The 14,334-nt window shown below is 37.3% G+C and overlaps 1 protein-coding gene across 2 annotated transcripts in view; it reads right to left on the bottom strand.

The window, feature by feature from the left end:
* Window positions 1–1,659: 1,659 nt before the first annotated feature.
* diras1b (DIRAS family, GTP-binding RAS-like 1b) overlaps window positions 1,660–14,334 on the bottom strand; it is a 32,220-nt gene continuing 19,545 nt past the window's right edge. For both annotated transcript variants that reach the window (XM_030126922.1, XM_030126921.1), the window contains exons 2-3: window positions 5,706–6,047; window positions 1,660–4,246 (exon numbers count right to left, since the gene is read on the bottom strand). In XM_030126922.1, the coding sequence (XP_029982782.1) occupies window positions 3,959–4,246; window positions 5,706–6,014 (597 nt within the window). In that variant the 5' untranslated portion in view covers window positions 6,015–6,047 and the 3' untranslated portion in view covers window positions 1,660–3,958. The remainder of the gene's footprint in view (window positions 4,247–5,705; window positions 6,048–14,334) is intronic.

Below are 14,334 nucleotides of genomic sequence, written 5' to 3' on the forward strand. Positions count from 1 at the left end.
GTTGGTCGAATGCGCACATACATGGATGCACTCACAGCCTCACACACATATACAGAGACAACTGCAGTGAGTATGCTTCATTATAAATGAGATAAGACAAGCCACAGGAGGACAGGGGGCAGAGGTGTCTGTCCTGATTCATGCCAGCGTTTCACTCACACAGCCACATCTCAGTCCTATACAGCCATGTTTTTTCACACTACTTCTATTTATAGTCCCTTGCTCCAGCTTGTTGTCCATACCGCTCACTCACACACACACACACACACACACATATATACGCTGTCTCACTGTTGTTGTTCCTCCCCTCTCGATCACATTCCACGCAGGAACATGAGCAACGACAGTCTCCTTTCAGACGTCAGCAGAACAACAGATTGCACAAACACACACAGGCTCAGCAATCTGGCATCATGTGGAGCAAACCAGACGTGTCGAGCTCATATTTATGCAGCGCTGCAGTAGCTAAACATCAGATCAGACCTGGGACCTGATAGTCAGTACAAATCATCTCAAGCTTTTTTTTTTTTTGTTTGTTTCTTGTCTTTTAAAAGCTGTTCAGCACTTCAGATTGATGCTTTGGGTAGTTTGTACATCAGAGGAATGCTTACTGGCTCCAATCATCCATCTGGCATAATAATTAATTGGATATATATATATATATATATATATATATATATATATATATATATATATATATATATATATATATATATATATATATGAGTAAATAAATGAACACAATTAACCCAGATCTGCTTGTAGTGTTGAAAAAATGAAAGAAAAAAGTACAAGTGAGTATCCCTGGCATCTATTAGGTAAAGGGTACGTTTACAATGCAAATTTTCCAGTTTAACAGGACCTCACGTTAGTGCAAAATACAACACACTGATAACGACAGATTCATTCAGCTTGGAAAACCAAAAGTTAACAGCTCATGGAGTGGAGTCTTGAGTTACGTATTCACATTTTGCTAGTATCATCTGATTCAATAGAGCTTGAAGAGTGGATGAGTCAAATACAATATATTATCATTATTAAGCTGTATATTACAGTAAACAGCAACATTAAACGTCCTACTGTAATAACATTTTCCTGTTAACAAACGGACTTATTTCCAGAAAGACAGTGGGTACAGTAACTCTTTACATGGGAAAACCGGGTAACATCTTACTTGAAGCTCTTATAAACATTTTTATTTAACTACCATATACGTATTTACAATAACTACATGTTTGTTTCCATGTTGGTCTGCAGGCATGAATAATGCAGGAGGGACATTTTACATGGTGCTTATTAGCAGCACTTGTTTATAAATGAGGCATTGCTGATTAATAAGCATGTCTTCAAGTAAAATGCCACCCTAAAGTGCCCAGTTGTTGATTCTGCTGCACACAAACAGACAAGAGAAGGAGACAGAGAGAGTGCGCTGACGAGAACAGTTGCTGTGCTTATTATTATCATTATTATTATTATATTATAATCATTTGTTTTTTCTGTCTTTTTCAGAGAGAAAGAAAAACACAGTTAAAAGGGGCATCATCTCATCTGTGTCTTTGGGTTTAACAGTACAGGAGCAGATAATCCTCTCTCAGATTGTTGTTAAAACTGCCTGAGAGACAATTATCTGACCCTCCACCTTTTTCCCCCCTTTTTTTCCTCTTTTACTCCACAGCCGAGGGAGGGGTATGGATGAGCGGGCAGGCAAGCGGGTGGTTGGTGGTCAATCACGCAGGTTTTTACGACACATTTCACAGCCACAGCTATCGGTCACACATCGCAAATACCCTGTTGTTCAGCAGAACCACAACCTCATTGTGCCATGTACTGACAAATAAAAATACAGATCCACAGATCTACACTGAGACTGAGAGCTACCTATGATGTGATTGTTCCTCCATGTTCAGGACTGCGGGGGGAGTAAAATAGAATAAAATAAATAAAAAATGGGTAGGATGGGGAAATTTTAAATCGAGGAAGACACAAAGGAGAAGAAAAATAATGTACAAAAGCAAACACAAAGAAAAAATGTACAAGTAAATATGTCTGTAAAAAAGTATTGTGCTTTTGGCTGTCCTGTGTACACTGTGTACAGTATTCAGAGCTGAAAAAAGGGTGTTGTTAAAGTGGATATCATAAATACACAATATAGGCAAACAAAATGGCAAATTACAGTGAAGTATATGTATATATGCATGTGTGTGTGTGTGTGTGTACAGTATATGATATAAAGTGCAATGTGAGGGCATTTAGGCTGATTAAGCCGAGTTCTTTAGTCAACAGTGTTACTCAGATTGACTATCACATCTATGTGTGTGTTTTTGTGGTAAATGTTCTTGTACGTGAGGGTGATTTGTGTGCACACTGTCTGTATATGTGTGTGTGTGTGTGTGTGTGTGTGTGTGTGTGTGTGTGTCCATATGTGTGAGACTTCTTCTGTTTCCTGATGCCTGGGTGAGTGCATGAAAAATGTAACAAACCAACCAAAGAGGAAACAGTTACGGATTCACACTGAACAAATCTGCACAAAGCAAATAACCATTCATGCCTTTTTTTTCTGTGTGCTTTTTGTTTAAGGAGGATTCTTTTTTTTTGTCTTTAAGTAAATTTAAAGAGCATCATAGCATTAACAAATAAAAGGCAAAAGAAAGAAACAGAGAAACCTTCACGTGAAAAAGTCCCAACGCAAACTGACATTCTCGACATCTTGAACCGAAATCATCTCGGATTAAGTTTGTCTCACCGTCTTGGTGATGATTATCCAATTCTGAGTACAGTTATCATCCTCATTTACCAAGGCAGGCTTGTATTTTCAGAGTCCAGCTTCCTTTTTTTATGTTTAACTGAGCTGACACAGAGTTATTCTACACTAGATGAGAGTCTTAAAAGGATTGTTGCGTTGTATCAGTAGTAGCATGTGTGCAGACCCTGCCGCTGGATGCTTCTCCACTTCAGATGAGTTTTTACTTTTACGACGGCTTGATAAAGGTACAGGAAGGTCCTTTTGTTCAGGAGGAATGATGTTATGAAGATGAGGGTGATAATCTGTTGTCTAACCATAAATATGTAAGTCTGAACCATCACCCTTTTACTGTGAATGATGCACTAACTGGGGCAGGGCATGTACAGACTAGATGGAATATGTATAAATATCCCGAGTATGTATCTATATACACCAGAGTCCATCAAAGTGGCCTGGGATGTTGGATATTTTACTGTGTCGTCCATGCTAGCAGTCTCAAACCATCGAGTCCAGTTCACACAAGCATGATGGACACCTCAGTCTCTAAAATAGTGTTTCTACCAGATGACTGAGCTTAATAAACTTCACCAGCTCTACGTTATTTTTCTCTATATTTGTTAGAATATAATAAGGGGTATGTGAAGGATGAAGACGTGAGGATATTGAGTGATGAGGGCAGGGCTGAGCTGGGAGGAGAGGAGAGAGGATGATAAATGTTCTCTTGTGAAGATCAGTCTGCTTCAGTTGTTTTCGACGGAGGTCGGTGCAGTCTGAGGTGTTGACGATGACCCGTCCCGTGGCACTTGGATGAAGCAAGAGTCCACATCTAGGCGTTCTTTCCCCTCTGGGACCACAGGAATGATTCTGCGGTACACACTTCTTTGTTTTAATTGTCTTCTGCCCATCTCTTTTCTTCTCTCTTGCCTCTGACCTGCTCAGCCATGTCCTTTTCACAGAATGCACATGGGTGTATGTGTCAAACTGAAATCTTGACTGTTTCTTGTCGTTGAGCTGTGGTTGTGAATGTACCAGTTAAACCAGAGGAGGATTTAGATGATGAAATTCCCGTTGCCCTCCTGACATTTTTGCTCTGAGTGATACGTTTAATCAATGAGTCTCTTCTTCCCCTCTTTTCCTCGGCATTTCCTTCCACTCTCTCACCTCCACCTCCCCTCTCCTCCTCCTCCTCCTCCTCTTCCTCCTGAATTTGGACTTTTACATCACGCTGCATTTGCCCTTCAGTCTCTCGGCACGGGACTGCTTCCCCGAGCGCTTGCCGTCAATGTTGAGGCTCATGTTCCTCTTCTTGTCCAAGTTGAGGAGCTCCTGGAAGAGCTCTGTTACATTGTGGTTGGTTTTGGCTGACGTCTCCATGAAGGCGCACTTCCACTGGTTGGCCTGAGCCTCGCCGTCCTTGGTTTCCACCTCCCGTTGGGTTTCGTCACTCTTGTTGCCCACAAGCATGATGGGGATGGCCTCGACGTTGCCCTTGATGGCCAAAACCTGCAGAGGGGAAGAAATGGCAGTGGTTCTTTTCTTATGGCTTCAAAGTGAAAAGACTTGCTAAAAAAATATAGGTGAGATCTTTTTAATAAAGATCAATTTGATAGAGAGCATTAAGATAGGACTGTCTTTCACTGGAAATGATGGAGCCAGACTGACCCTGTTCCAGAATGATGGGCCCATCAGGGTGAGAAGAGATGCAGATGAATTGATTACCCATCATGCCTAGTGGCTACATGATCTGGAGTTGCTTCACTTCGTCAAGTCTATGCTGAGCAATGTTATGTGTCCAAAAAGTGAAAGAATTATATGTTTTGACACTGTGTAAGATGATCTAAACAATGTCATGGCAAATGCATACTGTAATTAAAGTTAAAAGTTGTGGAAATTGGCTATTCTGTGCTGACAAAACCACAGTGATTGTCATTTCTGTGTCATTATGAAATAAAAACAAAAATCCTAAAACTAAAACTAGAAAAGCACTTGGTGAGCGCAGACCTCTGCCAAGGCAGATCAGTCCACCCCACCCCCCCATCCCAACCAAAATTAGTCATTTGTTCCTTGTGCCAGTATCAACATTTCCTGAAAATTTCATCAAAATCCGTCCATAACTTTTTGAGTTATCTTGCTAACTAACCAACAAACAAACAAACCCCGATGAAAACATAACCTCCGCTGTTCCTTGGCAGAGGTAATTAATATTTAATTTCTGCCACTAATCGGCCTAAATTCCCCTTAATCTGAAACCGTAATCAAATTATAAAGTTAATTCAGTCATATTGAGTTTGATTTGAGTCAGTTTGATTTGGGACACTCAAGTTTAGAGTCATGTTTCTAAGGGTTTTTTAAATTTATAGTAAAGGCTTTGACCATGCTTTGACCACGTTACAAAGTTTCTGTATCACCATCTGTGGAGTAAAATTGTGGAGCAAATTGTGTATGGAGAGAAAACAAATATCAAACATAATTCAGTTTAAAAAAAGATATTAAAAAATGATTCTTGAGAGGTACAGTATTTAATAATGACAATGAAGCCTGTTTGTTTATGGATAATGATGTACTGATAAATCTGCTGTAATTAGTGAAGAAAATGGTTGAATTGCTGAGTCTGTTTGTATGACCGTACTGCCATTGTTGTGTGTAATTCAGTTACTGCATTATGTATTTGTTGTGGTTTGATGCTAAAATTAGCAAAATAGTTTTGTTTGATTCTTGTATTGAGTTAGTGATAAAGGTGTAAAAGCACTGAGGGGTTGGATTAAATAAGTTTATACTTCTTCCTACTCCTTTTCGACCATGCAAAATTCAGACTTGTATGTGCATGAAGAAAGATTCTATTCATTTAAATGTTTTATTTTGTTTTATTTTGTTTTATTTTCTTTTTTTTTGCATGTTCTAAATAAATAAATAAATAAATGATGGTTAACAGTCCAGCTGTCCAATATACTCCATCCCTCACCTGTTGGTAAATGGGTTTGAGCTCCTCCAGGGACTGTTTGCTGGTGATGGAATAGACCAGGATGAAGGCGTGACCTTTGGAGATGGACAGGCGCTGCATGGCAGGGAACTGGTGGCTCCCTGTGGTGTCGGTGATCTGCAGGGTACACACGCTCTTATCGCAGCTGATCACCTGACGATAGGTGTCCTCCACTGTGGGGATGTAGGTATCCCTGAAGGTCCCCTTCACAAAACGGAGGACCAGGGAACTCTTCCCTACTCCTCCTGCCCCGAACACCACCACACGATAGTCGTTGCTTTGCTCCGGCATTCTGCCCCGTTCAGGCTTAAAACAGCGTTACACCTGGGATGGAGAAGATAGCAGGGGCAGAGGAAGAGGAGGGGGACAGTGGGAGAAGAAGAGAAGTTTAGCTAAGATGAAACAATATCAGGACAGTAAAGGAACAGAAGACATGGAGCAAGAAGGAGGTAGAGCAGGAGATCTCCAGTGAGCCGGATCAGTAAAATAATAACATAATAACCTACAAGTAATGACTACTCCAAATTTTTCCCTATGTTTTAGTACAAATAATAACATTAAATTATGAAAATATTTACATTTACAAATTATCCAACCAAAAAGATGTGAATAACCTGAAAAAATTGAAATTTATTTAGAAAAATAAATGCAGTTTTAATGATATTATACCTCAGTTTATCATGTGATATGTTACGGATCTGATCTACAAAGGCACAAAACATTTAGTAACATTCATTATATTGTTAAAATTGTACTAATTCTTTAGACATTTCAGGTTGTTCATATTTGTTCAGGTTATTCACATTTTATTGTTAAAGGACAGTTTGTAATTTAATATTTTTTGCACTAAAACAGAGAAACATTTGGAGTGGTTCATTATTTACAGGCAAAATGTAATATTTTTTTCACATTAAACAAAGAAGAACATTTGGAGTCGTTATTCATTGGTTATTATGATAATATTTTACTTGAGATCACAGTGTGACCCCTGAACTAAAAAAAGTTCAACATCTTTGATTGTTAATATATTCAGAGTAATTTTTACACTTTGCAAATTCATCCTGGAGATGGGACCTTTGTGGCTGGTTTTGGCACGCAGGCCGCATGTTTGACACCCTTGAGGTAGAGGAATGGAAGTGCTGGCTGGAACTCCGGCGGGTGTTAAACTTTACGTATTTGTGATCTGACTATGAGCCAGATTACAAATTAGAGAAGATGAGGTTGGTGAGCCTCCAAGTGTTTCACCTGACGCAGATATTTCTCTAATCGATTTTGTTCATGCACCCACAGTTCCTCAGTCTTAACCTCAAAAACATTTCAGTGTTTTCTCATTTATCAACTTTACTCAGAAACTCCAGCAAATCTTCCAGACTGGACGTCTTTGCAGCTTTGCAGGACAACGTAAAGCTCCGCAGGGAACAATAATAACAATAGCTGGACATTCTTCAAGTTTTAAGGTGAACTAGTCATTGAAGGTCAGTGAAGTAAATTGGGAAAGTATTCTCATTACTTGTGTGGAACAAAGTAATGCCCGCACAATTAATCCAAGCCACAAAACTTTAGCGGTGATGTTTCGATCCCACTTGAATCTTTATCAGGTGAAAATGTTTGAAAAAAGGGAAAACACACCCGTATTCATGTGTTATGCATACTAATAGGCTGACAAAAGCCTGTGATGGCAGATGTGGAAACAGATAAAATTCCCTGCATGATAAAACTTCAGAAGCAATTAAAGCTTCTGTAGACAGTACTTTTACAGCATCAATTAGCAAAAAATCTACAATCACCTCTATATATTATGAATCAAGTGATCTGAGAGGAGACAAGACTTCAGCACCTCCTCTTGTCACTGCTGTCAAGAACACAAAAGATTTTGGCCAATCAGAGGCTTTTTTTTGTTTTAGAGAAGCCCATAGAGCAGGTGATTGATAGCTATAATACCCAATTAGAACTGTAGAATCTTTGGCTTTCCAAAGAAGAGCCATGGCAGCTCCCATAACCATGACATTTTGGAGTCATTGTTCCTCAGCATCATGAAATGGTGATGTTTGAGAAAAGGGAGCTGCAGGAGGAGGGTGTTATTATTATTTTTTTCCTGATTTCTACTGCTAACATTAACTGCTGTAATAAAGTACTTAGATCACACATTAAAGCTGTCAGTCACATACTAAAACACAAATCAAAGGTTTGCTTCACTGGGGGGATTTTCTACTGCCTGAAAATCCAGAAAGGTACAGAAGTCTAATTTGCTGTCAGACCACTTCAGTTACAGTATACAGACTGTGATTATAGAACTACTGCATTCTGAGTCTTCAAATAATACAAAGAAACATTTCAGATTTGCAGAAATAGCCCTGAAAAGAACAGGCTCCAGCACCCCTAAGGCCCTCTTGAGGATTAAACCAGTTTGAAAAATGACTGGATGATTGAATGTACAGATATTGAATCTCAACACCATTACTAAATGAAAAAGCTCATGACACCTGTTGGAGCAATAAAATAGTTTTTCTTCATTTTTAAAACATGGAATGTTATGCTGCCATCAACATTTTATCCTTCCCTTACTTATAGGTGCAGTGTGTAATATTGAGTGAAATCTGGTTATCTTCAATCAATACATTTTTTGTTGGATCTGGTATATTAAAATTTCCTGGTATTGTATATTTAAAAACGATGGAAATTATGTTTTGTGCTAGGAGCAAACGTATTCCTGTTTGTATCAAAAAAAATGTTAAGTTAAGAGAAGGGAATTATAAATTAAGAGGGATGTTTGTGTTTGAAAGATGTAAAACAAGAACAAATGTTAAATATCACTGTGTTTCTGTTATTGGTGTCAAATTATGGAACCAACTGAAGGATGAATTGAAATCGTGTAGCTAGTTGTCAAGTTTTAAAAAAGCTTTAATTTGTCAAATTCTGGAGGGCTATGAAAGCACAATGATCTCTAAGTGACTTAAGGAACTGAATGTAGACCATTTTGTGTTAGTGTTTTATTTGCTGCAACTTCAGGTATGGAGTTGGAGTCAGGATGGAAGTAGGAGAAGCAGAAATAAGCCTCTGGCTTCAGCTTCATCCTTTTCCGGTTATCACTTAAGTTAACTGTATGTTCTTTACATGTATGTGTTTTGTACATACTTGAAAAAAAATGTTTTCATTCATTCATTCATTCATTCATTCATTCATTCTTTCATTCATTCAAATCCAGTGGGCAAATTGCAGATTGCACCACTCTGTGAAAATCCTTTTTCAGGAGAAGCTAAATCTGGTCCACATTCAGGCAGAGTAGGTGACAATAACATACTTTAAAGTTGATTGCTACCCATTATAAAATGAAGAAAAAGACGAAGGAAAAAAACACAGCAGGCTCACATGGTGACTCACTCCTCCTATAGATGTAAAACGCTGATTCTAATGTAAGAAAAACACGACAATTCTTAATTTCAGGTGATAATACACTAAAGAAAACATGATTATAAATATTCCATTCCTGCAATAAGATCCTCTTGAATCCCTGTAAACCAATGACATGACCCTTTAAGATATTACCCAGGTTGCACAGTGATAAACATTTATGAGAAGAAAGTAACAAGTAAAAACAACTGAAATCCAAAGCTATCCTAACCCTGCACCCTGAAGGACTCTGCAGCCTTCAGCCTCAGTATTACCTGCTGCATCTCATACATATGCATGTCGACGACGACGTCCCTTCACATAATCTATCGCTATCTTTCGAAGTGCCTGTGTATCTACAGAAGGTCTTTGCATGATTATGTATTGTATCTATTGCATTATTTATCTGCTGTGGTTCTAAACTTGCGTTAAGATCCCATAATAAGATACTCCTTCAGCTGTGATCATGTGCTGCTCTCTAAGCTCTGGCTGTAATGAAACAGTAAATTGACATCAATACTAGATGGAATAAGTGGATTTCTGTCATGCTTGTACTGCTGGAACCAACTATTGATGGCAGTGCTTCTGTAATTGCATTGCCTGCTTCGAGATAATATCAGTCAAGGAGTTCAAAATAAATGGGGATTCAGGAAGTGCCTCTTGTGTTTTATAGTCAATCTATAGCTGTACGTCTGCATGTGACACATAAGACTGTTTTATATCCATGCTGAAGACACAACCATACTTTAATTTGCAGGTACATTTTTTTTTTTTTTTTGCTCTTATGCTTGACTGTTTTACTCTGGTCTTGCACCGTTGAAAATCTTTAATGGCTCCCTGATGCCTTTGACTGATGAAACACTTTTTTGGAGGGATGGTAAGTAATCATATTTTGCAGAAATGTCAATTCTGAGATGAATGTTTCAACCTTAAGCCTTAAGACTTTCTTCATAAAAATAACAACAGCGGATTATTTTTCAGGCTGGAACTGAACAGTCAGGTGGAAGAGGGGGGAAACAAACAGGGTTAACTGCGTTTGTTCGGCCTAAAATCAAAATAATGTCCATCTGTGTCGCCTCAAACTCTGGTTTAAATTAGGCCCCTGGTTGCTCTGAAGAGTGCTGGTCTGAGCTGCCAGAGCTGAACGTTGTCATTTCTGCTTCGACCTGCTTTATGCCAGGACAGAATGAAACAGCAAGAAAAAGAAAAGCAGGCACAAGGACAGTGACGTGTGCACCTACACACTGGTGCAATCCAAATCAGGCAAAACTTTTCAGGCGTGCTTTCTCAGAAATAATTGAGATCTTAAAGAACATTGACATTCTTTACTTTTGATCCCATTTTTCCAGTTTTGCTAACATTGTGCACATCACGCTCTGGGAATTCACTCAGTCCAATGCAACAAAACACAGCCTTATGATACAGGCAGATCCTTGAGATATTCAGCCACGTTATCTAGGCTATAACTACAACTAAAAACACTCAGGGTGTTGATAGTAATCCCCCAATGCACAAACACATCAAAGCTGAACCAGAAAATTTGTGGTCTGTAAACTGCAATGGATGCTTTGGGATACAATTTGTTGCTTCTTCCAAATAACTTTGATTAAAAGGGGACTTTCTTGCCCAGCCTGACTTATTTTTAGCCCCGTCTCTGTGTTCCCAGATCGCAACCACGTGGTGAGTACAGTGTTATTAATAGTGAAATATAAAAGACCCAGGTTACAATACAATAAACTGGAATCATCCTTCCTTTTTCTATTTTCACACACAAAAGCTTTTATTAGACCCTCTTTATTTTGCAACGATGAGAAAACTGGACAAAGACCAATGTTGTGTTTCAAAGTTGATATTTCAGTGCATCTTATGTACAAACTTTTTATAGTTTTTTTTTGTTGTGCTGGCAGATCAGTTGTATTTTATTTAGTTAAAGAAATAATAATGGTCATTTATATTTATTTATTCTTATTTTATTATCTTTAATATGGAATTAAATCTGTCTCATCAGATTTTGAATTATAAAACCCATTGAATTTCTAGCACTGAATTTTTTTGCATTGAAATTGAGTGTCTGAATTTTTGTCTCTGAATTCAACTATGTTCATAAATTTAGAATAAAAAAAAAAATCAGATACAAAAAATTCAGGCACAAAAAATTCAGATTCAAAAAATTCAGATGCAAAAAATTCAGATGCAAAAAATTCAGATCACACATCCACACTGACCATCTTCCTGCATCAGCGTCACTTGACCAACCTAATGTAACTCAATTCTCTGGCTGTCGGTTCGGCTTGAGATAGAATCGATTATTTATCCCTGGTGTCCTGGATGTGTGATCACAATTTTTTGCCTCTGAATTTTTGGTATCTGAATTTATTTTTATTTTTTTGTTCTAAATTTATGAACATAGCTGAATTCAGAGACAAAAAAATTCACATACTTAATGTCAGTGCAAAAAAAATCAGTGCTAGAAATTCAGTGGGTTTTACAATTCAAAATCTGATGAGGCAGATTTACTTCCATACTTTTACAACTTAGGTCATTTATTTATTTGATATTCATGTGCATTTCTTTCCATAGAAAACATTTTCAAAATTGTTTATTTCATTTAAGCTCATTTTGGACCAAAGAGTTGCAGTGAAAAAAGCGGAAAACTACTTGGAAAGTGTTAGTTTGTATCTCTCTGAAAACCTGTCACTTCACACCAATAAAACAAGTTGAGATGGTGCATTGTTTCCACAGCAACGACTCTCTCTCTCTCTCTCTACCAAAGCTGAGTTTTCATGCTTATATATGTATGGGGATAGAATTTGTAGCATCTTGAAATACGAATGAGGATATTTACAATGATTTTTTTTTTCACTACAGCTCCTTTTCTGCAATTGATAAAATGATGACAGTATAAAAAATGTAAAGGTTGTGATTTTCTCTGGTCTGTTCTTGGGGTGGTTCAGTTGTTGGGGGAATTTGGTGTCATTTTTTAATAAAAAGAGAAGACAAACAAACAAACAAACTACTGAGGCAGGATTTCACCAGGGGAAAAGGTTAAAATAGTGCTGCACTTTTCATAAATACTGTAAAAACACTCTGAATAGTATTACATTCTAAAACCACACACGGGAGGTTTGTCAAGCTGAGTTGCAGGCGATGCAACCTACAATGCTTTAAAATGTTTTTTTTTTTTCATTGCAAATATTGGGTCAGAAGTGAGCTTTAATGAATCAGTGCGAACAAACTAAACCAACTGAATACACCCTCACCCTTCAGTCCTTTGTTAGAGCCAGTGTTTGTTTTGTCTGTTTTTATTTAAGGGGGCATTAACTCAGGTGTGCACACTATGGGATGGTAATGCACCTTAACACTAGATGCCACCTGCTGTAAAGCCAAAGATTGTACATATCAACCTTTGTTTCTGAGCTGCTATTTTGAAACAAGTAGTTTGCTAGTTGAATTTGACTTTTTGGAGCCAGAAATGACCATATTTGACAAAAGGGGAGGAGCTGCAGGAGAGTGAAGGGTCAAAGCAAACACTAGCTCAGGGGTGTCAAACTCATTTTAGTTCAGTTCCACATACAGCCTGATATGATCCAAAGTGGGCCGGACTAATAAAATTATACAAATAATAGGATAAGAACTTTTGAGTGAAAAAAGTAAAATTCTGTAATAAAAATGTTTACATGTACAAATTGTACTCAAACATAACATGAACAAATACACTACAAACAAAAAGTTAAGGATATTTAATTTTTTTGGGGTCTTTTTTTGTGTGTCATTTTTGCCATTAGTAAATAAAACTATGGTAATTTAAAAGTGTTTCAATTCAATTCAAACACAAAAAAGTAAGAAGTGCTGTGCAAGAACCCCAACTGAAAAAATATAGCCCCAAAATTAAAAATATCTTTAACTTTTTGTTTGGAGTGTATGAACAACCTGAAAATTCCAAACAAAAATAAGTGCAATGTTAACAATATTACACCTCAGTTTATCATTTATACATGTGAATCATAACCTAGAGATCACAGTGGATCTACAAATACACAAAACATTAAATAACAGGGAGATTATAATTAAAATTCCACATACTTCTCTTAAGACATTCCAAATATTCACTTTTTTTTTTTTTATAAAAGGCTAGTCTATAAATGTAAATTTTCTTGTGTAATGTAACTTTTATTTTACTCTAAAACAACGACAAAAATTACAGTTTTCATAATTTATAAGTTATTATGATAGTAATTTACTGGTCTGATTGTTTTTAGATTGACTTGACCTGAAATGATTTTAACATCCTTGATTGTTAATGTCTTAGTGTAATTTTTGCATTTCACAAATTCATCCCAGGGGCCAGATTGAACCCTTTGGCGGGCCGGATTTGGCCCCCAGGCCGCATGGTTGACACCTGTGCACTAGGTTATGACTTGGTAAAATGGTAAACTTCATCACGCACTGTGTAGCAAAGAAAAAATATGTGTGGAGACCCTGAATAAAACAAAGGAGACCAGAGTGACCCTTGGAGGAAGATTACTGATCCATTATTTTTAATAGTGCTACTTTTATGTCAGTTCCCAAATGAATTTTTCTCTATTTTTAACCTTTCTTAAATGATTTATCACTATTTATTATAATATTATTCACTAAATTTTGCATTTTTCAAGTGAAAATCTGGTTTTTTCCTACATTTAATTTGCTGATCATGTAGATGTTCAGTTTAAGGTTTAGGAGTTCTATATTAAAAACAGAGAAAACCGAAGAAAAACTGACTTTTTCAGCAATATATATCATTAATTGAACATAAACCCAGTGTGTCCATCCACTATCATTGATCCAACTCCATGGGTTTTACTGGTGAATCAATGATGTAGAAGATGACGGTGTTTCCACGGTAACTACGAAGCCTCTGAATGTCCATATGGGTCATTCCTGCTGACCATGAAAAGATGAAGAACCTGCATTTTACACTAATTATTTCCATGTATTAAAGGTTTAGTGGTTCAGAAGTTATTAAACATTTTAGATTAGTAGATGATTTTGGTTGTTTGGGTCTTTATGGGATACAGAGAGGTTCAGTGTAAGTCAATGGGAATGAGGGCTTTTTTTTTTTTTTTGCATCTACTGGATGTCAGTGGTATTACATCAGATATTTTACACATTGGGTTCATTTTGGAGTCAAAGTCATTCACCTTTTTATTAAAAAAAATGGCAGTACACAAAAAGTAGACCC

This window comes from Sphaeramia orbicularis, chromosome 22 (assembly GCF_902148855.1).
Source record: "Sphaeramia orbicularis chromosome 22, fSphaOr1.1, whole genome shotgun sequence".
NCBI classification, from domain to species: Eukaryota; Metazoa; Chordata; class Actinopteri; order Kurtiformes; family Apogonidae; genus Sphaeramia; species Sphaeramia orbicularis.